This window comes from Phascolarctos cinereus, unplaced genomic scaffold (genome assembly GCF_003287225.1).
Source record: "Phascolarctos cinereus isolate Bilbo 61053 unplaced genomic scaffold, phaCin_HiC Scaffold_4;HRSCAF=312, whole genome shotgun sequence".
Lineage (NCBI taxonomy): Eukaryota > Metazoa > Chordata > Mammalia > Diprotodontia > Phascolarctidae > Phascolarctos > Phascolarctos cinereus.
In genome coordinates, this window is record NW_027555847.1 from 659,440,291 (window position 1) to 659,467,496 (window position 27,206).

The window sequence follows — 27,206 nt, forward strand, 5'->3', positions numbered from 1 at the left end:
GAGCAGCCGTCGACCCCCTCAACCCCCGCCCCCGCGCGCGCCCCAGTTTCCCCCGCCCCCCTCGCCCGAGAAAGAAGGTTCAGGAGGCTTTGGGGGAGGGGCGGCCGTTTGCCCGGGGTGAGGCTGAGGGAGGAGGGGCTGCGGCTGTGTGTGTGTGTGTGTGTGTGTGTGTGTGTGTGTGTGTGTGTGTGTGTACGTGTGAGAGAGTGTGTGTATGAGAGGGGGATGGGGACTTGTGGGGGGGGAATGGATAGGATTGTGTCTTGAGGGGAAGCTTTAGGTTATAGTATGAGAGAGGAGAAGGAGGGTATGGGAGAAGAGAGAACGTGGAGGTATTTTGAAGAGGCATGGGGGTATATAGAGGGGAGATGGGGATGTGTGAAGGGATGGGTCATGATGTGTGTGAGAAAGGAGAATGGGCTGAGTGCATGAGAGGAGGATTGAAGTACATAGAGGAGAGATGGAGATATGTGAAGGAGGATGGAATGTATAAGGGGAGATGGGGGTCTATGTGAGAGAGGGAAATGGGAATACAGAGAGAAGAAATAGGGATTGTGTGAGCCAGGGGTGGGGTCAGGGTGGGTGTAAGGGAGAAGAAACCAGAGTTCTTGCTGTAAGAGGAGAAGGGGGTGTGAGGGAGTGTTGGGATCATACCTTAGAATGAAGGGCCCATTGATGACTGTGGGGGAGGGGAATGCCAGGACTGTGTACATCTATGACTGAGTATGTGTGGAAGGAAAGCATATGTTTGAGAAAGAGGCGGGGGGATGTTGAGGGCCATGTGTGACTTGTGGGGGAGGTGCAGGCAGAAGCTTTGTGAGTGAATTGCATGTTAAGGGATCAGGGGCCATGTGTGTATGAAAAGGTTGGGAGCACACATGAATTAGGAGGGATGAGGCACATGATTCTGAACATATGTAGAGGGATGGGGAAATGTATGCATGAGTAATATCTATGAGACGGAGGATGAGGATGTGTGTGTATGGGTGTATAAGAAAGGATGGGGCATGTATATGTGTGATAGGAGTAATGAGTATGTATCATGCATTTGAGATGGAAGGTTGGGACATGAATGAGTATATTGTGGGAAAGAAAGTGGGAACATGCATGGAATGCATGGAATTGTGTGGTATATAAGAGCAGCACTGAGACGTGTGTGCATATGTAAGGGAGGAGGAGGACATGGATGAATATTGTGCGTGAGAAAGAGGGAAGATGGAATATATATATGACTATGTAAGAGGAGGGTAGAGACATGTTTGAATTTATATGTGAGGAAGATGAATGTGTACAAGAGGAGGGTAAAGATGTGAGACTGAGAGGCAAGGGCTATATTCATATTTCTGCATATGTGAAAGAGGGATTGAGAGAGCAGATGGAGAGGGAGGGAGGAAATAAGCATTAAGCACCTCTCATGTGCCAGGCACTGTGCTAAGCATTTTATACATATAGCATTTGACACAACAACACTGGGAGGTAGGTGCTATTATTATCCCTCATTTTATAGTTGAGGAAACTGAGGCAAACAGAGATTAAGTGACTTGCCTAGGGACACATAGCTAGTAAAGTAAGTAGCTGAGGTCAAATTTGAACTCAAGTTTTCCTGACTCTAGGCTCAGTACTCTACTACACTAAGAGGTGTATGTGTGAGGGAGGGATGGGATCCATGTGTGAGAGGGTGGGAGAATAGAGGTATGTTTATGAGAAAGTGAAGATGGGTCTTTGTGTGTGAGATGTGTGAGATGGGGGTCTGTGTTTATGAAAAGAGGTTGGATGTGGTCCTTTGTGGGTGTCAAAGGTCTACATGAGTGAAGGAGGATGGGAGTATCTGTGTGTGAGGTGGATGGGGGAGTCTGTGCATCAGAGAGTGGGAATGAGAAGTCTGTGTATGAGTGAGGCAGGTTCTGTGTATATGGGTATGCAGAGAGATAGGATGTGTGTCTGTAAGAAGGCAGGGATGACTTCCAAGCAGATTTGCACAGTAGATAGATCTCTAGACTTGGAGACAGGCAGACTTGAGTTCAAATTCTGCCACTGTGTGACCCTTGGCAAGTCATATAAACTTTTTCAGCTTCAGTTTCATCATCTGTAAAATGTTGATGTGAATAATAGCACCTAATTTTTAGAGTTGTTGGTATCTAATGAACTATATATGTGAAGTGCTTTGTGAACTTTAAAATGCTATATAAATGCTGGATCAGATAGAAGGAGGGTCTGTGTGTAAGAGAGAGGTCATGGCTCTATATGTGTAGGAAAAGGTCAAATGCATGTTGGGATCATAGTGGGAATGAGAGGGTGAAGGTGTGTAAGAAGGGAATACCAGGAGTCTGAGAAGGAATAAAGATTAGGATTAGGATTATGTGTCTGTAGCTGTATGAGTGGACATCTTTGTGTGTGTATGAGAGAAAAGGAATGGGGAGAATCTGTATATGAGAGAGGGGATGGGGAGGCCTATGTGTGCATGACATATTAGGATGGGATTTGTGAGTATAGAGAGTCTGTGTATGAGAGTGGGTTGGATGTGTGTGTGTGTGTGTGTGTGTTAAAGAGAAAGTGAGGACATGGAGTATGTGCATGAGAGACAAGGATGGGATCTATGTGTATAGAGGGTTTGTATATGACAATGAAATGGGATGTGTGTGTTATGAGAGAGAACTGGTGTCTATGTGTGTACATGAAGAGGACAAATAGCTTGTTAAGGGAGATGAGAATGTGTGCATGAGAGAAAAGGGGCATGAATGTCTTTGTGTGTAAGAGAAAGAGCAGGTAAAGGTCTTGTGTTGGATGGGGCACATATGTGTGTGAGAGGGGTGGGGATGGCAGATGGATGGATGGGAAAATGAGAGGAAGACAGATGGGTGCATTAATGTGAGTTAAGGGGAGATTTGGGGATCTATGTGTGTGAAAGGGGATAATTGTGTACATGAAAATGAAGGACAAAAAAAATAGAAAATGAAGGACAGACAGGAAGATGTGCGACTGTTTTTATTATATGAGAGGATGTATGTCTGTAAGAGAAAGGGGAGGGAGGCCTGTGTGTAAATGAGAGACTAAGGGTGGGTGGGTCCATACCATATGACAGTGAGAATGGAGGGTCTGTGTGTATGTGAGAGAGGAGAAGATGGAGGTTCCCTTTATGTGAAAGAAAAGGAGAAGGGGGGTTACATGAGGAAATAAGAGGATCCATGTGGAAAAGAGACGAGGTGGTTTTTGGACCTAAGGGAGGAATGAGTATTTTTGTGTGCCAAAGAGAAGATAAAGGGTCTGTGGGGCAAGAGAGATCATAGGTAGTATGTCCATCAGGATGCTAGGGAAGGATAATTTGTTTATGAAGGACAAGGGAAGTGGAGATGGGGCATGTGAGGAAGATGCACATATTTTGAGGGGGAGAGGCAGAATTGTATTAAGGGGATGAGGGATAGGGGCAAGGGTGTGTGAGAAAGAAAGGCCTGGGTGTGAGAGAAAAAGGAATCAGGGAATGGAGATATGTGGGGGGGAAAAGAGGGTTGGAGCACTGGAGAGAAAAAGTGGACGGAGAATCTGAGTATAAGAGAGGAGTACAGGTTGTGTATGAGAGAAGAGGAGAAGTTGGAGTCTGACAGAAGGCGAGTTTGTGAGGCGATGGCTTTATGTGTGAGTGAGAAATGGGATGGGATGGAAGTGTGCAAGAGAGAGAGAATGGTGTTGTGTGTGTACGTGTAAAGAGGGGAATTGGTATGTCTGAAAGGGAAGTGGGGATGGGAGAATGTAAGAAAATAAGATGGGTGTGTGTGAGAGAGGGGAAATGAGTGTATGTGAGAAGGTTAAGTGAAAAAGATGGGGGATGGGTATGGGGGGGATCGATTCTGTGAGTGTGTAAGTTATAAGAGATTGTTATGTGATAAGGGTTAGGGCATGAGAGGGGGGCATTGTGAGAGAAGATGACTGTATATGTGTATGGGTGTGTGTGTGCGTGTATGTGTGTGTGAGAGAGAGAGAGAAGAGAAAGGGAAGGAAGGAGAGAGGATGAGTTTATGTGTGAGAGGGAATGAATGGATGGGTGTGGGTGAAAGTGAGGGGAGATGTGTGGGTGGGTGTGAGAGGGGGGAATTGAGTTGTGAAAAAGAGGGAGGATGGATTTGTGTGTCAAGAGGGTAATATATGCATCTGAAAGAGTAGAGATGAGGAGAAGCTAGGTGGCACAGTGGATAGAGCACCGGCCCTGAAGTCAGGAGGACCTGAGTTCAAATCTGGCCTCAGACCAAACACTTGACACACTTACTAGCTGTGTGACCCTGGACAAGTCACTTAACCCCAATTGCCTAAAAAAAAATGGCGGAGATGGGTGTGTGAATGATAGGGAGATGAGTATATATGAAGGAGGTGGAGATGGATGTGTGAGTGACAGTGAATGGGGGATAGATTGGTTGTTGAATAAGAGAGGCAGAGTTGGGTATGTGTATGAGCGGAGATAGGGTGGGGTGGCCTATGTGTATGAGATGGGGGTCTCTGTGAGGACAGAGAGGGCTTGGGGGGTCCATGTGGGAGGTTGTATGAGTGAGAAGGATGGGTATGTATACATGTGTATGTGAGGGAGAAACTGGAGACAGCCTGTGTGTGAGAGGGGGTGTAAGTGAGTGGTTGGTTGTATGCATGAGAGAGTGAGAGGGGGCAGAAAGGGAGGGGTGTGTGTGTGTGTTGTGTGTGTGTGTGTGTGTGTTTGGACAGTTGTGTGTAAGGGGACATACTTTGTCTGATGGGGGGGAGGTAGGTCTATGTGTTAATGACAGACTAGGGATGGGTGAGTCCATATTATATGAGACAGGGGATAGTTTGTGTTTAGAGGAGAGGGAAAGGATATAGGGGTCTAGGTGGGCAGTTTATAAGGGAAATGGGGTATTTATGAGGGAGGGGTAGAATGAAGGGTGTGTATGTATGTGTGTGTAAGAGATGGAGCAGGTATGTGCTTTGGGTCTCTGCTTTATGGTTAATGTATGTTGTGTGTGAGTGGGGATGAGTATGTGGGTATGCAAGAGACAGAATGAGGCGGTCTGTCAAGATAAGACAGAGAGAGCTGTGTAAAGGTCAGTGACGAGCAAGATTAGGCATGAGAGAGTTTCATGTTTGTGAAAGAGGAGGGATTGGGGTCTGGAGGAGACTGGGGAAGGTATGATCTGTTGGGGGTAGATGAGGGATGTGGAATGTCTATGTGACTAGAACGTACATTTGTATGCAAGGGAGAGAAAAGTTGGGGATTGGTGTGAGGGGGAGATGGGAATGTATGATTCTGTGAAGGAGTGAAGGAGTACATGTGGATGTATGTAAGAAGGGGATGGAGCCATTTATAAAAATGTGGTAGAGGGTAGATAACAGGGACCTAAGTATGAGGGGAATATGGAGGAGTCTATATATAAGAGAGTAGTGGTCTAGTGTATGAGAATGGAGATGGGGCCTGTTTACGTGGAAGGATGAATGGGGGCCGTATGTATGGGAGGAATTGGGAAATTCTGGGCATAGGTATATATGTATTTGTGTGTGAAGGAGGGATGTGGGATGTGTGGGGTAGGGAGAAAAGGAAAGATATATGTTTGAGGAGAGCAGATAATTGTTGGGGAGGTGTAAAAGAGAAATGGGTATGGGTTGTAAGAAAGGATATAGTATGTATGTGAGACAGAGAAAGTCAAGTATGAGCTAGTATGGTTATGTGAAAGTAAGAGGGGCCAAGTGATTGTGTGAGGCAGAACAGGTGGGGGTTTTTTGTTTGTTTTTGTTTGTTTTTTCGGGTGAGGCGATCAGGGTTAAGTAACTTGCCCAGGGTCACACAGGTAGTAAGTATCAAGTGTCTGAGGCAGGATTTGAACTCAGGTCCTCCTGACTTCAAGGCCAGAGCTGTATCCATTGTATGACCTAGCTGCCCTGAATAGGTGTTTTATGAAAGGGAAATGGTTACGTATTTTAGGGGAAGAAGAGGGGATAGGTGTGTGAGAGGTGGGGAATGGGTGTGCATGTGTGCAAGGGAGAGGTGGGGAATGGGGATGAGGTAGAGGAGGAATGGGGACATGGATGAAAGATAGAAACATGTATAAGTGTTTTGGGAGATATAGACATGTATGAGTAGGGTGGGATGGGGACATGTGAAAATATGTATTTAAGATGGGGGATGTATGAGTGTATGTATGAGTGTGTTTGGGTGGATGAGGGAGAAGGTATGTATATATGTATGTGTATGAGAGATGGTGATGGATGGGAATATGTGTAAGGGGGAAGGGGAATTTAAATGAGAAAGGGGGATGGAGGCATATTTTTATGGGTTTGGGGTAAGAGATGAGTGAGGACATAGATGAATGAATATGTGTATATATGTGTGAGAGATGAAGATAGGGACATGGGAAAGGAGTGAATGAAGACATGGAAAGAGTGTGGTTGTGGTGGGGGATGGGACATGTATCTTGATAGAGATGGGAATGGGGGTCTTAGATGTGAGACAGGAACTGTGGAGTATGAAAAAAGGGGATGGGTATATGTATGTGAGAGAGGAGAAACAGAGGTATATGAGAGAGGGTTATGGGTATGTGTGAGAGGAGTTGTGAGACAGAGATGAATGTGTTTGTGAGATGGAGGATGGATGTAAGTGTGTTTGTGGGGGGATCGTGTGAAAACAGAAGGCATATGTGTATGGAATATGGGGGATGAATTTGAGCAAGTGTGTATGTGTGTGATGGAAAGAGTAGATGGATATGTATGTGAAGGAGAAGGGTGATAGTATATAGAGGTGTGTACCATAACCGAGGAAGGATAGAGGCATGTGAAAGAGGAATAGGAGCTTGAATGTGTGTATGAGAAGGAGAGATGGTGAGTCTTTATGTGATAAGAGGTGGGATGGGTGGGGTCTGTGTGCATGTGGGAGACAGAGAATGGGGGTCTTTGTGAGAAGGGGCATAGGAGGGGTGGTCTGTGTGTTTTAGAAGAGACATAGATCTCTGTTCAGTGAGAGGTTAAGGAGATCTATATGTGTGAGAAGGGGGAAAAGGAAATTTGTTGGAGGGGTATGGTGTTCCATGGAGAGTGAGGAAGAGGTAATCTTTGGGGAGTATATAAAAGAAATGTGTGGGGGTTGGGGAGGGAGGGAGAAGAAGGGAGAGAGACTTGTAGGGGGTTGAGAGAATGGGATAAGATATAGGTGTGAGGGGGAAGGGATAGGCTAGAGGTAGAATGAGGCTAGGATATGCATGTATTGGAAGGAGAAAGGTATAACAATGTGTATATGATTGTGAGAGAGGAAAAATGAGTTTATGAGAGGAGAGATATGAGGAGGGATATGTGTAGGGAAGAGAGAGCCAGGGGATGGGAGAAAGGGGGTGCAGGTATACTTGTGTGATGGATGTGTAAGAGAATGTGCAGGATGTGAGAAAGCGTGGCAAGGGGAGTGCAGTGGGGGTGGAAAGAAGGATGGGTATAGAAAGTGGGAGAAAAACTGGGTATGTATATGTGAAGAAGAAAATGAGATGGGTGTGTGAGGCAGAGTTACTGCTGTGTGTGGAAAAATGGAAAATAGGGAGTGTGTGTATGAGGAAGAAGGGGGTGTGGGTAGTGTTTGTGTGTATGAAGGGGAAAAGGAGAGGGGAGGGAAAGCATGGGTAGTATAGAAGCTTTGGGACATGTGTATGAGAGAGTCTGTGCTTGAGGAGAAAGGAGGGGAATGGATATTGTCTAGATGTAAGAGAGAGGAGGCATCTATATTGTGTGTGAGGGAGAGTGAGTATTATGGGAGGGAGAGGGGACAACACTGTTGTAGAGGGAGAGGGCAATGGGGCTATGGATCTGTGTAGAAGATGGGAATATGGGAGATATGGGTTTATGTGAGGAAGAGAAATAGGTGTGTGGGGAGAGAGGAAATGGGGAGGGGAGGGGGTGGGTGTGGAGGAGAGGAGAATGAGTATTGTGTAAGGGGGCAATAAAGAGGATGGAGGGTGACAGAGAATATTGAAGGTGTGAAGGGAAGTGAAAATAGATATGGGGATGTGGGTAGCATGTGAGAGAAGAGGGGAAGGGAGGGAGGCAAGGAAGGAGATTGGCTATGAGGAACTTGGGTGTGAGGAAGGAGGAACAGTAGTCTATGTTGTTGGAGGTTAGGCAATGTGAGGGGATATGGGGGGTTTATGTGTGTGAAAGGGACAGGGGGAGTCTGTGTGTGACGGGAGGAGAGAGGGTCTGCATGTGAGAAAGATGTAGGTAGGAATGTTCATGTGAGGGGTGTGAGGACATGCATGAGTGTACATGTGTAAGGGAAAGAATGGGCATAGGGACAAATATGAGTGCATGTGAGGCTATGAACATGTATGAGTATATGAGTATTGAGGAATATAAACATGTCTGAGGGTGTGTCTTTAAGAGGAGATGAGAACATATGTGTATGATAGAGTGATGAGGATGTATATGAGTGTGTGAGGGAGGGAGATGGTGATTTGTATGAAAGTTCAAGAGGGAATGAGATGGAGACCCATATGAAGGTATGTGGGGATGGTATATATGAGTAATGTATGAGAAGGCACATGTAGGGGAAGAGAGGTGAGTGTGAAAGAAGAAGGGGTTCTGTAAGAGAGGAAAAGATGAGAGGGGTGTGTATATATGTGTATGTGTGTGTGTGTGCATGTGTGTGTGACAGAGACAGAGAAAGGTTTGTGTGTGTGTAACAGGTTTGTGTGTGTGAGTGAGCGAGAGAGAGAGAGAGAGAGAGAGAGAGAGAGAGAGAGAGAGAGAGAGAAGATAGGGATGGTTGTTTATGTAACAGAGAGGTGGGGATAGGTGAGGAGGGTGGGTTGAGTTGTGTGATTAAGGTCTAATTGTGCCTTATGTATGCATGTGAGTGCATATGTTGTGTGAGTGTATGAGGAACAGGGGCTCTTTGTGGCTGAAAGGAAGATGGGGCTGTATGAGAAGTGCAGGGCCTTATGTGAAGGTGTTCCTGGGGAAGGGGGATAAGGGACAGTGTATGAATGAATGTGTGTAGGGAGGCAGAGGAGATGGCTTGAGGTATGAATGTGTACATACTTGAGAAAGAAGAAATAAGGCTGTGTCTATGTGAGTTGTGGGGCAGGGGGATGAGGTTTTGTGTGTGTGTGTGTGTGTGTGTGTGTGTATGGCGGAGATGGGACCAATGAATTCAGATCAAGTCAACAAGCATTTATTAAGTGCTTACTGTGTGCCAGGCACTGTACTAGGTGCTGGGGATACAAAGACAAACCTAAAGCAGTCCCTGCCCTTGAGGAGTTTATATTCTACTGGGGGGAAACAACATGTACCCAGATAAGTAAATACAACTATGTCTATATTCATATATATCAAAGAAGTTGGAATTTGGGGGGAAAGCATTAATGTCACTAGGAAACAGGAAATCCTCTTAGGCAAGTGTGCAAGGGGTCATGCTGAGGAGGGAAGCCTGGGCCAAGGCAGAGAGATGGGAGATGGCACATCAGATTTAAGAAAGAGCACATGGAGCAATGTGACCGGAATGGAAGGTGTGTGAGACATGGGAAGATGAAGGCTCTCGAAAGCTAGATTGTGAAAGGCCAGAAATGTGAGTATTTTGTCAGAGAAGTAACAGGGCATCACTGAAGTTTCTTGAGCCAAGGAGTGACACGTTCATTTTAGAAATATCAATTTGGCATCTGTGTGAATGATGGATTGGAGAAGGAAGAGACTGGAGGCAGGGAGGCTTGTCAGGAGGCTAGTCTAACTTCTGGACAGGAAGTGATGAGGGCCTGGAGAGAAGGGATCAAATTTGAGACATACTAGATTTGACCAGATTTGGCAACCAGCTGGATTTAGGGATGAAAGAGAGTGAAGAATTGAGGTTGACCAAGGTTTCGAACCAGGGTGGCTGAGTTGATGACTGTGTGTGAGAGAAAAGAGAGTAGGAATGGACCTAGGAGTGAGTATGAAGCTGAAAGGAGCTAGCATTAGGTATCTTCGAAGGCTTATGGGAATCTGCATGGGATTGAGGGTGAAGGGGACAGCATGATGCATGAGCGAGAGTATGAGAGGGAGTAGGGACCTGTGGGAGAGATAAGGAATGGAGGCATGTGAATGAGAGGATACAAGAGGGGACGGGCATATGTATGAATGTATGTGAGAGGGTATGGGGAGAACTGTGTGTGAGAATGGGGGCTCTGAGTACATGAAGGGTTAGAATATACCTTGTGTATAAAGTGAGTGGGGAAAACTGAGTGAGGAAGGGGTGGGGATGAGTTGTATGTGTGGGGGGATGGAGAGAGTAGGAACTATGTGTGAAGGTGGGAGAAAGGGAGAGAGAGAGAGAGAGAGAGAGAGAGAGAGAGAGAGAGAGAGAGAGAGAGAGAACAGAGAAACAGAGACAGGTAGAAACAGAGAGAGGGAGAGAAGAAAAGGAGGATGGGGTCTTGCATATATTGTCTCCCTTTTTTCTTCCTGTCCTCTTCTACAGTCTCACATCCCCCCTACTTAATAGTCTTCCTCCCTTCTCCTCATCTCTCTTCCTTTCCTTCCCAGGTCTCTTTTATTTTTTCTCCCATTTTCTGTGACTTTCCCCAGCCATTAGTTTCCCCACCACCACCTTCTCACTTCTGCTTCTTTTCTCCTTTCCCTTGTCTTTCTCATTTTTCCTTCCTCTCTTGTACTCCTTGCCCCTCCCTAGTCTCATTCTTCCCCTTCATTTCCCCTAGTCTTCTTTTCCTTTTCTTCTCTCCTCCCTCAATCTTCTCTTTCATCCATTCTCATCCCTTCATTTCCCCCCTCACCTGGCCTCCCCCTTTTATCTCTCTTTACTCCTCTTTTGCTTGTAGTGTCTTTCTCTTGAATTTCCTCTCCCATTGTTCTTAATCCTTCTCTCCTTCCCTTTTTACTTCCCCTAATATAGTCTTAATTTCTTTCCTTCTACCTCCAGTCTCTTACTCTGCTTTCCCACTAGTCTCTTCTTCATTTCCTTGTCCCTTAACCAGTCTTCCCTCCCATTTTCTTGCCTCTTCCCTTCCCCAATCTTCTCCTCCAAGTCTTCTGCCTTTCCCTAGATTTCCCTCCATTTTTCTTCCTTTTATTTGCCCTCCTCCATTCTCCATCACCATCTCCCCAGCCCTCTCTCTCCTTTCTCTCTGTATTCTCTTGCCTTGCCTTTCCACCATATACTATTCCTGTCTCTGGTTTGGGTCAGGGACTCTGGGGCGATCTTGTCTCATGAGGGGTGGTATGCATCCTGGAGATACCCATAGAGACTGCTGGGGAAAGTGCAAGGGTGTGTGTGTGTGTGTGTGTGTGTGTGTGTGTGTGTAGGGATGGAAAGGGAGAAACACACTCCCAGCTGCTTCTGAGGCTTTTATGGGTTGGTTTCCAGGGCAGATGGACGCCGCTGGTCTCTGGCTTCCCTCCCCTCCTCTGGCTATGGCACCAACACACCCAGCTCCACAGTCTCTGTAAGTGAGGAAAAGTAGAGGCTGGAGGCAGGAGACTCTAGTGATCTTCACCAGCTTTCCTTATTCACTTCTTCTCTTTCTTTCCCCCACATTCTCTGCCCCATCCCCAGTTTTACTGTAGATCTTTCTATCAACAGGGTCCACCATATAACCATCCTCCCAGGCTTCAAGCATCTCTACTAAAAAAAATATAGCTTTAGCCCTTCCCTAAGAGCTTATTTCTGGGCCTCTGGCCTCTGTGTCTATCTCTCTGCCCTTGGTGATCTCTGACTTTGGCCTATGGCACTTGGTGTCCAGAGGGTGGGGCAGATATGTGGGGGAAGGGGACTTGTGACCCTAAGTCTTCTGCCCTTCTCTCTACCTTATTCTCCCATCGGCTTCCCAGTCGTCCTGCTCCTCCCAAGAGCGGCTTCACCAGCTCCCTTATCAGCCCACGGTGGATGAGCTGCACTTCCTGTCCAAGCACTTTGGCAGCACAGAGAGCATCCCAGATGAGGATGGGGGCCGTCGCTCACCTGCTGCTCGGCCCCGCTCCCGAAGCCTCAGGTCAGGCCAGCTCTCCCGGGACTCCCCTCCTGCACAGGGGCAGGACCTGGGCTAGGGATGAGCTGACATTTCCTGATGAGGAAGCCCAGGGAGACCCAGAAGGGGGCACTGAGGGAGGAGATGGATGGGCCAGAGAGGGAAAGATCCTGTTCAGAGACAGGTTGAATGAGATGTCCTCTCCCTGCAGCCCTGGGCGTTCGCCTTCCTCCTATGACAATGAGATCGTGATGATGAACCATGTGTACAAGGAGAGATTTCCCAAGGTGAGGCCAGCACAGCTTCCAGTTGCTGACTGCCCCAGAGCTTGACCAGTAGCCTTGCTGCACCTTACCAAGGAACTTGGTCTTGCCTGTTAGTTTCAGGCACCCTCTAGTGGTCATTTTCTGCCACTGCAGGCCTTTTCTCCAAGACATGGCACCAGATCCCAGGAAGACACTGGCATGCTGTGCCCCCACCACCAGGCCCCCATCCCCCCCCCGGACACAGGCCCCAATGCCCTTGCCAAGACCCTCACTCCATATTCCCACCCATCAGTTCCCAGCCTCAGGGTCCTTCATTTGACATGAGAACACTTGGTGTGGTGGGAAGAAAATTGAATCAGAAGACCAGAGGATTCTAATTCAGGCTCAGCTACTTGCTGTGTGACCTTGGACTGTGACTTCACTTCCCTTCTGGACCCAAATCTATTCCTCTGTAAAAGGAGGGGTTGTATTAGCTGCTTTCCAAGGGTTTTTTTTTCCAGCTTTAAGTCCTGTACCCTTACTTTCCCAAGTCCTTGAGTGTCTCTTCCTCAGACTCCTCACCCTAGAGTCCTTTCAGGCATGACCCTGAAGCCTCTTCTCATAAGGACCAAGCCTACTGAAGCTCTCACTCCGGTTGCTCCAGTCCCTGTCCTCAAAGCAGTCTCTTGCCCTGCCCTGCAGGCTACGGCACAGATGGAGGAGAAGCTTCGAGAATTTACTCGATCCTTTGAGCCTGAGAGCGTGCTCCCACTGGCCGATGGCGTCCTCAGCTTTATCCATCACCAGATCATAGAGCTTGCCCGAGACTGCTTGGCCAAGTCCCATGATGGCCTCATCACCACTGTCTACTTCTATGAGCTGCAGGAGAACCTGGAGAAGCTGCTACAGGATGTAAGAGCAGGAGTGTGGTTGGGGAGAGCACTGGGGCCTAAGGCCATTCCTCCTGCTCCCTGGCTTCTCTACTCCCAGACCTTCCCCCCTCTCACCTTGTTAGGCCAGCTCTAGCTGTCCTTATGTCCTCACGTCCCTGGGTGTCCTCATTCCCTTTCACTCTCCTATCCCTCAGGCCAGCCTCACCCTGTCTTCCCCCTGTTCCAATTCCAATTTTCCCCTACTAGGCCTTTCTAGCCCTGCTTCTCCTCCCTTTTCCCTCAGGCTTACGAACGCTCTGAAAGCCTGGAAGTTGCCTTTGTCACTCAGCTAGTGAAGAAACTGCTCATCATCATCTCTCGCCCAGCCCGGCTGTTAGAGTGTCTGGTGAGGGAAGGGTCTGCAAGGTTGTGGGAGCTGGGAGGACCCAAGGGTGGAGGCCTGGGGAGAGATCCTGATGAATGGGGGGGTAAGGATGGAGGATCTGGAGTGCCTCCAGAAGAGAGAGTGGAGCTGCTCAGAGGGGATGGACCCTGTTCTGTCTGATGCGGGGATAAGCCTTTGGACTGGGAGGCTTGAATTGGATGCTTCTGCGGGGGATCACCCCATGACCTTGCTCTTGACTAGTCTCCTGAGCAGTGAAGGAGCCTGGTGTCATACGATCCTCTCTCAGTGCCCAGCTTTCCTTTTACTCTCAGGAATTTAACCCAGAGGAGTTTTACCACTTATTGGAGGCAGCTGAGGACCATGCCAAAGAAGGCCACCTTGTGAAGACAGATATTCCTCGCTACATCATCAGCCAGCTTGGCCTCACCCGAGATCCCTTTCCAGGTGCTAGGTCTAGTCAGGGTGCTGGCTCTGGGAGGACCACCCTCTATACCCTCTGTTGGAGTAGGGGTGAAAAATGCTGGGGTTTGGATATCCGGGGGCTTCAACTGGATGATATGAGTTCCTAAGGGAGGTCTGACCCCTCCAACCTGCCCTACCCTCACCCTAGCACATACAAAGGGTAGGTTTTAGGGAGAGTGATCCAGGAAACTGGACTCCCTCCCCAATATGTCACTCTTCCCCAGATGTAGTTCACCTCGAGGACCAAGACAGTGGAGGTTCCAACACCCCTGAGCAGGATGACTTTGCAGAGGTAAGCAGAAGTGACATCCCTGGCAGAGGCAGGGGTCTGAGGGGAGCCTAAGACACCTCTCTTTTCCCTGATACCTCTTTTCTCCCTGATCCTTTCTGTCCTTCCAGGGGCGTGGTGCCACCCCCAAGGCCAAGAAACCCCCTGGTGAGAATGACTTTGAGACCATCAAACTCATCAGCAATGGTGCTTATGGGTAAGAGCCAAGGGCTAAGGCCACACAGGTAGTGGGGAGAGGGGAGGAGGTCAGAAGGGAAGCAGCCGGGGCAGGGGGAGGAGAGGATGGAAGGGATGCTAGTCATGCCCCCCTTGCAGGGCTGTGTACTTGGTGAGGCACCGAGAGACACGCCAGCGCTTTGCCATGAAAAAGATCAACAAGCAGAACCTGATCCTTCGCAACCAGATCCAGCAGGCATTCGTGGAGCGCGACATCCTCACCTTTGCTGAGAACCCCTTTGTCGTCAGCATGTTCTGCTCCTTTGAGACCAAGCGCCACCTTTGCATGGTCATGGAATATGTGGAAGGTAGGCCAGGAGTGGTCACTGGCCACCAGCCCAGGCAAGACCATTTATTTCAAATCAACAAATATATTAACTACCTCCTGTGTGCAAAGAGCTGTGCTCGGTGTTGGGGATACAAACATTACATAGACACTACCCCTAAGGAGCTGACAGGCCAGCGGAGGGGAAGGGCCCAATGCACAAGGGAGACAAGCTAGACTGAGGTCAGAAGCGATGTAGAAGCCTGGAAAAAAGGCTCTAGGAAAACTTGAGAAGGGAGAGCAGCTTACTGTCATCCAAAGTCATCAGAGAAGGAAGGCTTCCTAGGAGAGGGGGCCCCTGAGCTGGAATTTGAAGGATGACAAGGCAGAGATGAAGAGAGGGTGCCACACTATTCCAGGCATGGAGAATTCCCTGCAAGAATGCTCATAGGCTAGTGGTTGAGTTTAGGGAGCCGCTAACAATCAAGTTTGCCCAGAGGAAAGTAAAAATAAAAAAGATTAGATAAAGCCAAGTTGTAGAAGGCCTTAGATGTCAGGCTAAGGAATTTGTCCTTTATCTTCTAGGCCATAGGGAGCCCCTTTTTTTGAGCAGAAAACGACCAGCTTTGTGAAGGATGGAGTAGAGCTGGAAGAGATTTAGACACAGGTTATTACAGTAGTTCAGGCTGTTGTTCAGTTGCATCCAACTGTGACCCCATTTGGGATTTCCTTGGCAGAGATACTGGAGTGGTTTGCCTTTTCCTTCTCCAGCTCACTTTGCAGATGAGGACACTGAGGCAAACGGGGTTAAATGTCTTGCCCGGGGTCACATAGTTAGTAAGTGTCTGAGACAGTATTTGAACACAGATCTTCCTGACTTCAGGCCCAATAGTCATCCACTGCACACTAGCTGCCCTTAATAGTGTAGCAAGGGATGATAAAGGCCGTGAGAAGCTAGAAAAAGGCAAGATAAGTGCAGAAATAGTTAAGAGAGATGATGATGAGGTCTCTTTAGCTGGCCCAGACAAGCCACCTTCTGGAAAACTGAAAGAACTGGCAGATGTGATTGCTGGGACACTGTTAGTGATTGTGGAGATGGAGGAGGGTGGAGAAAGATGACAGAGAAAAGAAGGGCACCATGAAATTGGAGAAGTGCAACTAGCCCAGTAAAACAACAACAACATTGAAGTCTGTGAACTATAGGTCAGTGAGCTTTCCTTCTATTTCAGGCAAATTTCTAGAAGGTGCCACTGAAGGCATATTTAATAAAATCCAGAAAAGCCAGTGATCACAGAGAGCAACATGACTTCAACAAGAATAAGTCATATTGGACTAACCTTGTTTCCTTTTTGTATAGGTTAGATAAAATTTTTCTAGATTCTAGCAAAGCATTTGATAGTCTTTCATGATATTCTCATGGAAAAGATGGGTAGCTGTGGAGTAGACAATGACTAATTAGGTGAATTCAGAGGTGGGTAAATGGCCACAGTCAAAGGGTAATCATTATTGCTTTGATGTCACCTTGGACGGAGGTCTCCAGTGGGATACCTTAGGGCTCTGTGCTTGGCCCTGTGCACTACTCTATGCCAGGTTCTCTGCTAGGCTCTAGAGACACTGAGACAAAAGTGAAATGTTCCTTGCCCTCATGGAGCTTACATTCTATCTATTGAATGATTCTATCACAGACTTAGAAAACAGATTAGGCAGCATGTTTATCGATGACTTCTAGAATGACATCTATGATTCTATGAAATTTATAGGTGATACAGAGCATGGAGAGATGCGTGACACAGTGGATGACAGGCTACAAAAGGAGGTTGACAGGCTTGGACATTGGGCCATATCTAAGAGGGTGAAATTTGAGATAAATGTCAAGTCTGGTAGTTCAGTTCAAGAAATCAACTTCACAAGAACCCGATGGGGAGGGATGGGTTAGATAGCAGCTCATGGGAAAAAAAAAAAAGATCTGGGGGTTTAATAGACTACAAGCTCAATATGAGCCAACAGGGTGATCTGGCAGCCAAGAAAGCTAAGGCAATCTCAGGCTGCCTTAAGAGAGGGCTGGCATTCAGGGTAAAGTAGTGATGGTCTGTAACTGTGATCAGTGCCCAGTCCTGATCAGACTACATCTGGAGCACTGGATTGAGATCTGTAACATTTTGGGAAGGGAAAGATGGGTAGTACCCAGAAGAGGGTAGGCAGGATGATGAAGACCCTGAAGTTCCTGATATTTGAGGATCCGTTGACACAACTGACAATTTCTATCCTGGAGAAGAGAAGATGGAGTGTTTCTGTGTGTGTGTGTATATGGGGGGTGGACTTGGTAGCTGTCTTCCAGTATTTGAAGGATGTTCTTGGGGAAGAGAGATTCATATTTCTCGACCCCAGAGGACAGAACAAGGAGCAAAGGGACCAATTTAGGCTGGATATCAGGAAAAGGTGGAGCTGTCCAGCAGTGGGATGTCCTGCTGGTGGGGCGAGGGGGTGGATCCTGCCCCACTGCAGCTTTGTAAGCAAGGTTTGAATGACCACTCTTGAGTACATTGTAGAAGGTGTTTTGGTTCAGGCACAAGTTGAACAAAATGGCTACTAAGTACCTTAGACTATCCTTCCATGACTGAGAAAATGCCAGCTGGTTTAGCGATTAATAGGTCACTGGTTAAAGAGAGACAAAGACAGATTCAGAGGAGACAAGGAGATACAATGACAGGCAGAGATGGAATGAGAGACAGAGTGGGAAAGAGGGGGAGAATGAGAGGCAGAGAAGGAAAGAAAAGGAGGGAGGAAGGAGAGAGAGGGGGAGAGAGAGAGAGGAAGAGAGAGAGAGAGATGCTGATGGTTGAGAGCAGTTTCAGTTGAGTGATTGCAGTGTGAAATGCAGAGTGAAATCAAATTGCAAGGGTCTGCCGAGTGAACGTGTGGGGGAGAAATAGAGTCAGGGAGTGTAAACTGCTCTTTCTAGGAGTTTGTCAGTGATGAGGAAGGACAGAGGATGCTAATTAGAGGAAGTGACAGTGGCAAAGGAAGGTGTTTTGTTTTTGTTTTCAGAATAGAGGAAGATGGGCATGTTGCAGGCAGTGGGAATGGAGCCAACATACAGGAAGAGATGGTAGTTTAGAGAGAAATGGAATTTGCATGGCGGCACACTCCTGAAGGATATGAGAGCGTGGGTGCTTAAGGGCACAAGTATAAAGAGTAGCCTTGGAAAGGAGAAGAGCCAGCTCATCCTATGAGACTGTAGCAAAAGATGAGAGATAGATGAGGATGTAGGGGTCTAGATGGGAGAAAATGTGGTCTCTCTCACCAATGGCCTCAATTTCCTCAGTAAAGTGGGAGCTAAGGTCATGTGCTGAGGGAACAGAGAGGAGGGTGAAGTTGAGAGCCCCATCTCGTAGGTAGGGCTCTGCTGAAGGGAGCTACCCGGGTCAGACGTGGCCCTTATCACCTGGAGAGACAGCCCTCTGCCATGTGCACAGATGTGATGAGACGCAGGCACAGAGGTTGAGATTCATAACAAAGGAAAAGGCAGCTATTGAGCAAGCTGTGGGGATAGTGAGAAAGGGCAGTTGGCCCTGCCCTCCCTGCCACACACATAGAGGGCCCTCCCTTACAGGAGGTGATTGTGCCACGCTGCTCAAGAACATTGGGGCCCTGCCTGTGGAGATGGCGAGGATGTACTTCGCAGAGACAGTGCTGGCACTGGAGTACTTGCACAACTATGGCATCGTGCACCGAGACCTCAAGCCTGACAAGTAGGGGACCCCCTACTGCCCCCCACCTCCCACTGGCCCCACCCTGTCCCAGGCCTCCACTTCCTCACTCTCCAAAATCCCAGACTCCCTAACCCTCTAGGTTCCCCATATCCCTAGATTTCACCTACCCCTCAATTCCTTTTGCCCTATCCCCATTTGCCATTCTTCCAACACTCTCCCTCTTTTCCCACCTCCTAAATCCTTGCCCAGTTATTTTCAACTCCCCCCAAGTTCTCAAATTTCCACACTTCCTATTCACTGTTCTTGTCCTGTCCCCTTATTCTCCCTAATTCATATCCTGCTACTCACTGCTCCCCAGCTCCAATCATGGATAGTCCCCAGCTTCCCATCCCTGCCAGTCCCTAATCCTCATTGGCATGTCAAGGTCCACAGTGGGAAGAGGTTTGTGCCCATGGGCTTGGGCAGGGGGTGGGCACTGAGAGGGCCTGTGGGAGGCATCTGTCTCCTGAGAGGGACTCACTGAGGCTATGCCAGGCTGGGGTGGGATGGGGCTTGGTATCTCTGAGGTGCCCCCATACCCCCAGCCTCCTCATCACCTCCATGGGCCACATCAAGCTGACCGACTTCGGCCTCTCCAAGATGGGCCTGATGAGCCTCACCACCAACCTGTATGAGGGTCACATCGAGAAGGATGCCCGAGAGTTCCTGGATAAGCAGGTGGGAGGAGGTGGCAGCAGGGCTTTGCATGGGAAGGGTCTGACTTGGGGATCATGGCTGGGGCCCAGCAGGCACAGAGCCAGGAAGCTGATGGTCTTCACACAGGTATGTGGGACACCTGAGTATATCGCACCCGAGGTGATCCTGCGTCAGGGCTACGGGAAGCCTGTGGACTGGTGGGCCATGGGCATCATCCTCTATGAGTTCCTGGTGGGCTGTGTGCCCTTCTTTGGAGACACCCCCGAGGAGTTGTTTGGGCAGGTCATCAGTGGTGCGTGTGCCTGTCCATTGTCCTACCGATTGGCCACTGGCCGCCCCTTCTTGGTCCACATGGGCAGTCACTTATGCTCACGTTCATTTAACAAACCTCAGCACTTTATGTGCCAGACACTGTGCTAGAGGCCGGGGTCAAAGACCAAAATGAAAGGGTCCCTGCCTTGACAAAGGGGGGGATTTTACAGGGAGGGGTGGGGCAGCATGTTTGCAGATCAGATACAGAGTACTCCCAGGCCATGTCCAGAGGGTGAGCACATGGACGATGGGGGAGCCAGGGCTGAAGAGGCTCATGGACTTTGCCCAAGCTCACTCTTTCCTGACACAATTGGACTTAATCCCACCAATAGGATGTGATGGAATTTCACTTTCCTTGCTGATGCTGTGGGTTTCAAGAGTTTGGTTCCTTCCCCTTCCTTCTCTCCCACTCTTTGCTTTCTTCCCTCATCCCTCCCTTCCTTTCCTTGCAGATGACATTCTGTGGCCTGAGGGGGAGGAGGCCTTGCCTGCTGATGCCCAGCTCCTCATATCCTGCCTCTTACAGACCAACCCTTTGGTGCGCCTGGGTGCAGGTAAGGAGGTCTGCCTGGCATCGGGTGTCCCTCTTAAGGTCTGGACAACCCTTAGGCCCCCTGCCTAGGGCCTACTGTCAACCCCCACCCAGGTGGTGCATTTGAAGTGAAGGAGCACAGCTTCTTCCGGGAACTGGACTGGACTGGCCTGTTACGGCAGAAGGCAGAGTTCATCCCCAATCTGGAGTCAGAGGATGACACCAGCTACTTTGACAGTGAGTTCCCAGACCAAGCCACTCTCTGGGAGTGTCCATTTGGGGCCTGAGGGAGGGGGAGGGCCTGGCAGAGGCCAGGGCCCCCCTCACCCCAAGGGCACAGGGCTAGGGAGGAGCCGCCCCTGCCTCCCCAACATGCCCCCAATGCTCATGGTGGCCCCCAGCCCGCTCTGACAGGTATCATCACATCAACTCCTATGACGAAGATGACACAACAGAGGATGAGCCTGTGGAAATCCGCCAATTCTCCTCCTGTTCTCCCCGATTCAGCAAAGTAAGTTCCCCCCTGCCCCGAGACAGGAGATTGGGGAGGGGCTGCCATTGTGCCCAGGGCAGCAGGGAGCTCATCCAGGGGTGCCTTCTGTGCTCACGGGAGACGGGGCTTTGGGGGCAAAAACCCAGGACTCCATCCTGAGGGCCGATCCATCCTCCCTGCCAGGTATATAGCAGCATGGAACAGCTGTCCCAACATGAGCCCAAACCTCCCACAAGTGGCAAGCGGGAAGCTAGCACCAAGAGCCAAGAGGAGAAGGCAGCCAGCAAGCGGGAGGGGCTGGGCGGCCTCACCCTGCGCGACAAGAGTTGGAGGGGGGGGTCCCCTGAGATGTGAGCTGGGGCAGAACCTTGGACTGGGGGTAGGGGGCAAGGGGCTGGGCTGGAAGATTGGGATGGAATCCAAACCAGAAAGAGGGCTAGAGGCTGTGGGGCTGAGCGGGACAGGGGCATCCTCTGGGTTCTCTTCTCATGCTGGGGCATAGGAGTCACTTAGAATGGGAGGTCTTTGACTGAGTCCAAATGTTGCCTCTGACTGCCCTGGCCCTTCCTACCCTAGCAAACGCCTGTCAGCCTCCGAGTCATCCTTCCTAGAGGGGGAGGCCAGTCCCCCACTGGGTGCGCGCCGCCGCTTTTCAGCCCTCCTGGAGCCCAGCCGGTTTAGTGCTCCCCAGGAGGATGAGGATGAAGGGAGGGTGCAGAGGCCTCCTCGGCCTAGCTCTGACCCCCCTGGGAGTCTAGACAGCAGAGCCCCCAAGGATGGAATTGCAGGGGACAGCACCCCCAGCACTGGAGACTCAGAGCCCGGTAAGTGTGCACTTTTGTCTTTCCCCACTTCCCCCACAGCCCAGGCTGCTGCTGGCAAAGGTCATTGAGCACTGGGCCTGAAATCAAGAAGGCTTGAGTTCAAATCCAGCTGTGAGATCCTGAACAAATCACTTAACCTCTGTCAGCTCAGTTTCCTCAACTGTAAAATGGGGATAAGAGCGCCTCTCTCCCAGGGTTGTCGTGAGGATCAAATGAGAAAATATTTGGAAAATGTTTCACACAGCATCTGCACATAGTAAGTGCTTAATAAATGTTTCATCCCTTCCCTTGGCAGAAGGGCTCAGCTACTTCCTAGCTAGATGACCTTGTGCACATCCCTTCCTCATTCTGGGTCTGTTCCCTTCTCTGTAGTTGAGAGTTGGATCAGATCATCTCTGAGGTTCCTTTGGGTTCCAAATCCTGTGATCCTAAGGGTCCTGGGAATGACTTCTCTCTCTTTTGTTTTTTTTGGCGAGGCAATTGGGGTTAAGTGACTTGCCTAAGGTCACACAGCTAGTAAGTGTCAAGTGTCTGAAGCTGGATTTGAACTCAGGTCTTCCTGACTGGAGCTCTATCCACTGCGCCACCTAGCTCCCCCCTTGACTTCTCTTTTTGCCTCTGGATTCAGTGCTTTCTTCTTCCCCTTTCTCTCCATCCCCTTTCCACCATACTATCCCTTAAAGATGTGATACAAAGATTTCTGGACTGAAGTCAAGAGACCCAGTTTCAAATCCCAATTCTAACACAAGCTTTTGACCTTGGATAAGCCTCTGGACCTCTCTGTGGCTCCATTTTATTACTTATAAATATGGAACATTAATCTATTCCCTAGCTCCCAGGGTTGTTGTGAGGAGTGTGCTTGGCAACCTCAAGGCACTGCAGTTGTGGCAGCTGTAGTGGTCATTACTTCCAACCAGGTGAATTGGCCCTACCCCCCAAAGATGGAGACCCATCAACCCCCAAGGCCACAAATGACCTGGTCCTTCGACGGGCAAGGCACCAGCAGCAGATCTCTGGAGAGCCCGCAGAGAAGCGGCCCTCACGTCCTGGGGGCAAGGTCATCAAGTCGGCATCTGCCACTGCTCTGTCGGTCATGATTCCCACAGGTAATCTCGGGGGGCTGGCCTCCAGGGCTCAGTCCTGGCATTGGGAGGGTGAGGATAGAACAGAACCCCCTGGCATGGCAGGACAGTCTCCCTCATGGTGACCACCATTTGCTGACCACCCACAATCCCCGTGTCCACAGTAGACCAGCATGGCAGCTCTCCCCTGGCCAGTCCTATGTCCCCTCGGTCACTTTCTTCCAACCCGTCATCGAGGGACTCATCTCCCAGCCGTGACTACTCCCCCGCCGTCAGCGCTCTCCGTTCCCCCATCACTATCCAGCGCTCGGGCAAGAAGTATGGCTTCACCCTCAGGGCTATCCGCGTCTACATGGGGGACTCAGATGTTTATAGTGTGCACCACATTGTATGGGTGAGTGTCTGACCTACCAGCGCAGGGAGCCGGGGGTGGGGGGGTGGGGGCGGCGGTCACTTGGGGAAGAGAGGATCCTTCCCAGAACTCCCCTCCGCTTCCCGCTCACCTAACACAGCCTGCTGCTGCTGGTTGGGAGCAGTGGGCAAGGGCAGAACCTGGAGAGAGAAGAGTGAGAGTTCGGTTCAATGTACCAGCTGTGGGACCTTGGCTCAGTCATGGTCTCTCTGCACATTAGTTTCCTCACCAGTAAAATGAGGTTCATACTTCTTGTGCCCCGATCCCCACAGGGCTTTTATCCTAAGTTCATAGGCTGCTGAGCTGGGAGGGACCTCAGGGGTCACTGGTCCAGCATCCTCATTTTGCAAATGAGGAAACTGTGCCTGAGAGCAGTAAAATGGCTTACTCAGGGGCACGTGCAGGGTAAGTAGATGTATGGCGAGGACAGACCCAGGGCTCAGATGATAAAGACAGCGTGCATTCTGCTATACTGCACTTGTGAGGAAAATGCTCGTTACATCTCAGAGGGCCCTAGAAATGGGAGTTGTTTTGATTGCTTTGTGTGGGACTCGGGGGCTGGGACTTCTGGCTGCCTCCCAACACGGACAGCCCCAGTCACCTGCCCCACTGCCCCACTGCAGGTAGGGCCTGACAAAGCCTGCAGGGGGGAAGGGAGATCCCTATAACTATTTGCTGTTCCTTACCCTCAACAGCACGTAGAAGAAGGAGGACCTGCGCAGGAGGCTGGACTCTGTGCAGGGGACCTCATCACCCATGTCAATGGGGAGCCTGTGCATGGGATGGTGCACCCAGAGGTGGTGGAGCTAATCCTCAAGGTCAGGATCTGGGAAGGAGGAAAGAAGGGTGTTAAGGGGCTGGGCACCCCCAGGGAGATGAAGAGATGGGGGAGGAGCTGGTGTGGTCCAAAGGAAAGGCACCCTAAAGGAGGAGGCTGCCATGGGACAGGGGCGGAGACTCAGGAGAAGGAGGCGGGAATAGGGTCCCCTGCAGTGGTATGCGTTCCACAAGATCTCTAGCTGTTCCCTTTCTGCCCTGACATCGGCAGAGTGGGAACAAAGTGGCTGTGACGACCACGCCTTTTGAGAACACTTCCATCCGCATTGGGCCTGCCCGGCGTAGCAGCTACAAGGCCAAGATGGCCAGGAGGAATAAGAGGCCAGCAGCGAAGGAGGGTCAAGAGAGGTAGGAGTGCTCTGCCGAAGCCCTGAGGAGTCATCGCAGCGGTAGGGGGGTGAGGTGGGGGGAGGCGCATAGAGTGAGGGGATGGAGCCAGACAGGACCACTGTCTCATCGCTGTGACCCTGCACAAATCATCAGTCTTCTCTTTAAGCCTCAACTTCCCTTTCTCTAAAACAAAGACATTAGATAATTTTTAATTGTGCTGTGTGGCAGTAGGGGTAGCTCCGTCTGGCCTTTCAACTCCCTTCTTTCCTGCCCATCGCAGGAAGCGCAGCTCTCTGTTCCGCAAGATCGCCAAGCAGTCCAACCTCCTTCACACAAGCCGCTCCCTCTCATCTCTTAACCGATCCCTGTCCTCCAGCGACAGCCTCCCTGGGTCCCCGACCCATGGCCTGCCCGCCCGCTCCCCCACACACAGTTACCGCTCCACGCCTGATTCGGCCTACCTAGGTATGCTTCCCCTTGGCCGGGGAGGACTGGGAACGGGAGGGGTGCAGCAGGAACCCTAGGCCGTACACTCACCAGGCTCCCCTCCACAATTCCTTCCTTCTCCTGCAGGTGCCTCTTCTCAAAGCAGCTCCCCGGCTTCCAGCACCCCCAACTCTCCAGCCTCTTCATCCCACCACATCCGGCCTAGCACTCTTCACGGCCTGTCCCCCAAGCTGCACCGGCAGTACCGCTCCGCCCGCTGCAAGTCAGCTGGCAACATCCCCCTGTCTCCACTGGCACACACGCCCTCCCCCACACAGTCCTCTCCACCTCCGCTGCCTGGCCACACTGTGGGCAGCTCCCACACCACCCAAAGCTTCCCTGCCAAGTTACACTCGTCTCCACCTGTGGTGCGCCCACGCCCTAAGAGTGCTGAGCCCCCCCGCTCCCCACTTCTTAAGAGGGTCCAATCTGCCGAGAAGCTGGGCTGCCCACTGGGCACTGACAAGAAGGGTGTGCTGCGTAAGCACAGTCTGGAGGTGGGCCACCCTGATTTCCGCAAGGACTTCCATGGAGAGCTGGCACTGCATAGCCTTGCTGAGGCTGAGGGCGAGACAGGCCCCGCATCTGCTGCTGCTGAAGGGCCTGGGGCCCAACGCCCCCCGCCTATGAGGCGACTGGGCCGCCAAGAGTCACCCCTGAGTCTGGGTGGGGGAGACCCACTCCTAGCTGGGCCACGGGAGGGTGACAGTCCCAAGGAAGAAAAGCCAGCTGCTGGTCCGGGACCTCCAGGTCCAGGCAAAGTCCCAGAACCTGAAGGGTCTTCCCGCAAGGAAAGGGAAGTGGGCAGCAGCAGGGGGGAGCCTCCATGGTCAGGGGGCTGCTCACCCAGGGCACCACCCCCAGGCCGGACTCTGGACCGAGAAGGGGCAGGCACGAGGCACCAGGGGGTGCAGACAGAGGATGCAGGTGGGGCGGCCCGGGCCTTGGCCAAGGCGGCCTTGAGCCCAGTACAAGAGTACGAGGTGGGCAGACGCAGCAGTGCCAGTGAGGCAGCCACCTCCCCCCGGGGAGGCCCAGGAAATGACCTGCCCCCTGTCCCCATTGTTGTGGAGCCCAAGTCTGAGGTCAGTAAGCCTCCCCCGGAGGCCCCCGGTGGGAGAGTAGCCAAGGAGCGTTGGGTCCTGGAGGTGGTAGAAGAAAGAACCACACTGAGCTTGCCCCAAACGAAACCCTTCTCTCCCAAACTCTCTCCGGAGCTCCCAGGCTCTGCCCCTGTCCTGCCACCTTCTGCTAGGAATGGGCCCGGCTCTGACCCAGGGCGTCCAAAAGTCCCCACTGCCCTCCCTATGCCAGCTCTCCCAGGCCCTAAGAGTGAGTCAGGGCTGCCTACCCGCCTCCCTACCGAGCCTGTGCCCGGCCCAGGTCTGGCCAAGAAGGGGTCAGTGAACTGAAGGCGGGCCCAGACACTGCCCCACCTCCGGACCTTTGTAAATGGGACTGGAGGGCGGCACCAGATTGTACAGTGGGTTGTATACATATGTACACATATAAATAAAGTGCGTGTTACGCATCCTGGGCTCCAGGCTCTCTGGACCTGTCACAGGGGCAATGGTGATATCTGACCTAGTGGGTTTTAAACAGAAAACAGAGAGGGAAGTAACTGCCCATCTAGCTACCAAGTCAGCTACCACACAGCAGCTGGCACAACAGAAGGGCACTCGGTGCAAAGACGCCTTCATTCACAGGAGACAAAATCCAAGAGGGGCAGCACTCAGAAATGTAGTATACATGGGCAGCTAGAGACTCTAACCCAAGAAAGTTGCCTTGCAGAGAGACGTATAGCTGAGTTCTGCTGTAACTTATAGAGCTATATATAGAAATATAGCTACAGAAGGGTGGGGTTGCCCCAAAGGAGCAGATTAGAGGGCTTAGATAAAGTGGGCTGCTGAGGAAGAGCACTGTTAAGCTATCTTAAGTGAGGGAATCCCCAAGGGGAACAGGAGTCATAGTGGAGAGCATTGGGGTGAAGTTCAATGGGGGAAGAGGGAAGGGAGAACAATTAAGCGCCTACTATGTTCCAGGTGCTTTATAAATATCACATGTATGTAAGTATGTATGTATGATATATGTGTATATATACTCAATATTTTATGTATGTATATACACACACATCACAACTCTAGGAAATGGGTGCTATTATAATTTTACATTTGAAGAAACTGAGGCAGACAGGAGTTAAGTGACTTGCCCAGGCTCACATAGGTAGTCTATAAGTGTCTTAGGCCCAATCTGAGCTCAGGACTTAGTAACTGTGGGCCCAGAGTTCTATCCACTGTGCCACCAAGCTGCCTCAATGGAAAGATACACACATGGTATTTGTCATGACAGTACACTTAAGATCACCTGTCCAGAAGATGGGTGAGTGTGGAAAACAGATAAATAACCTGGCAAGTAAGCATGCTGTAGGAGTGATGGAAGAAGACAATTCACTGCACCTCTGCTGGAGAGCTGTCTGCCCAAAGCAGAGTAGCAAGTAAATCCTTGCCTTGGCTCCTCAAAAGGTAGAGAAAAGGGAAAGCTCCTATTCTGGACTCAGTCCAACTCACCAGAAACCAGCTGTCATGTAGAAATGATGGCAGCCTTGGCAGGGGGTTATCCTTCTAGAACAGGGGTGGGGAAGCTGCGGCCTTGAGGCCACATATGGCCCTCTAGGTCCTCAAGTGCAGCTCTTTGAATCCAAGTTTGGATTCAGTCAAAGGGTCGCACTTGAGGACCTAGAGGGCCACATGTAGCCTCGAGGCCACAGCTTCCCCACCCCTTTTCTAGAG

General features: G+C 50.5%; 1 protein-coding gene across 3 annotated transcripts in view; it reads left to right on the plus strand.

Moving 5' to 3' along the window:
* The window catches only part of MAST1 (microtubule associated serine/threonine kinase 1), a 35,230-nt gene extending 8,938 nt beyond the window's left edge, over nt 1-26,292 (plus strand). For 2 of the 3 annotated variants that reach the window (XM_020994955.2, XM_020994954.2), the window contains 23 exons: nt 11,345-11,423; nt 11,809-11,969; nt 12,157-12,232; nt 12,893-13,102; nt 13,367-13,468; nt 13,780-13,912; nt 14,155-14,222; nt 14,330-14,415; nt 14,535-14,743; nt 18,314-18,452; nt 18,998-19,130; nt 19,236-19,401; nt 19,874-19,975; nt 20,068-20,190; nt 20,355-20,464; nt 20,630-20,796; nt 21,023-21,270; nt 22,188-22,376; nt 22,517-22,746; nt 23,460-23,582; nt 23,813-23,949; nt 24,212-24,396; nt 24,505-26,292. In XM_020994955.2, the coding sequence (XP_020850614.1) occupies nt 11,345-11,423; nt 11,809-11,969; nt 12,157-12,232; nt 12,893-13,102; nt 13,367-13,468; nt 13,780-13,912; nt 14,155-14,222; nt 14,330-14,415; nt 14,535-14,743; nt 18,314-18,452; nt 18,998-19,130; nt 19,236-19,401; nt 19,874-19,975; nt 20,068-20,190; nt 20,355-20,464; nt 20,630-20,796; nt 21,023-21,270; nt 22,188-22,376; nt 22,517-22,746; nt 23,460-23,582; nt 23,813-23,949; nt 24,212-24,396; nt 24,505-25,829 (4,501 nt within the window). In that variant the 3' untranslated portion in view covers nt 25,830-26,292. The remainder of the gene's footprint in view (nt 1-11,344; nt 11,424-11,808; nt 11,970-12,156; nt 12,233-12,892; nt 13,103-13,366; nt 13,469-13,779; nt 13,913-14,154; nt 14,223-14,329; nt 14,416-14,534; nt 14,744-18,313; nt 18,453-18,997; nt 19,131-19,235; nt 19,402-19,873; nt 19,976-20,067; nt 20,191-20,354; nt 20,465-20,629; nt 20,797-21,022; nt 21,271-22,187; nt 22,377-22,516; nt 22,747-23,459; nt 23,583-23,812; nt 23,950-24,211; nt 24,397-24,504) is intronic. The other variant, XM_020994953.2, reaches the window with a different exon arrangement.
* The last annotated feature ends 914 nt before the right edge of the window (nt 26,293-27,206 follow it).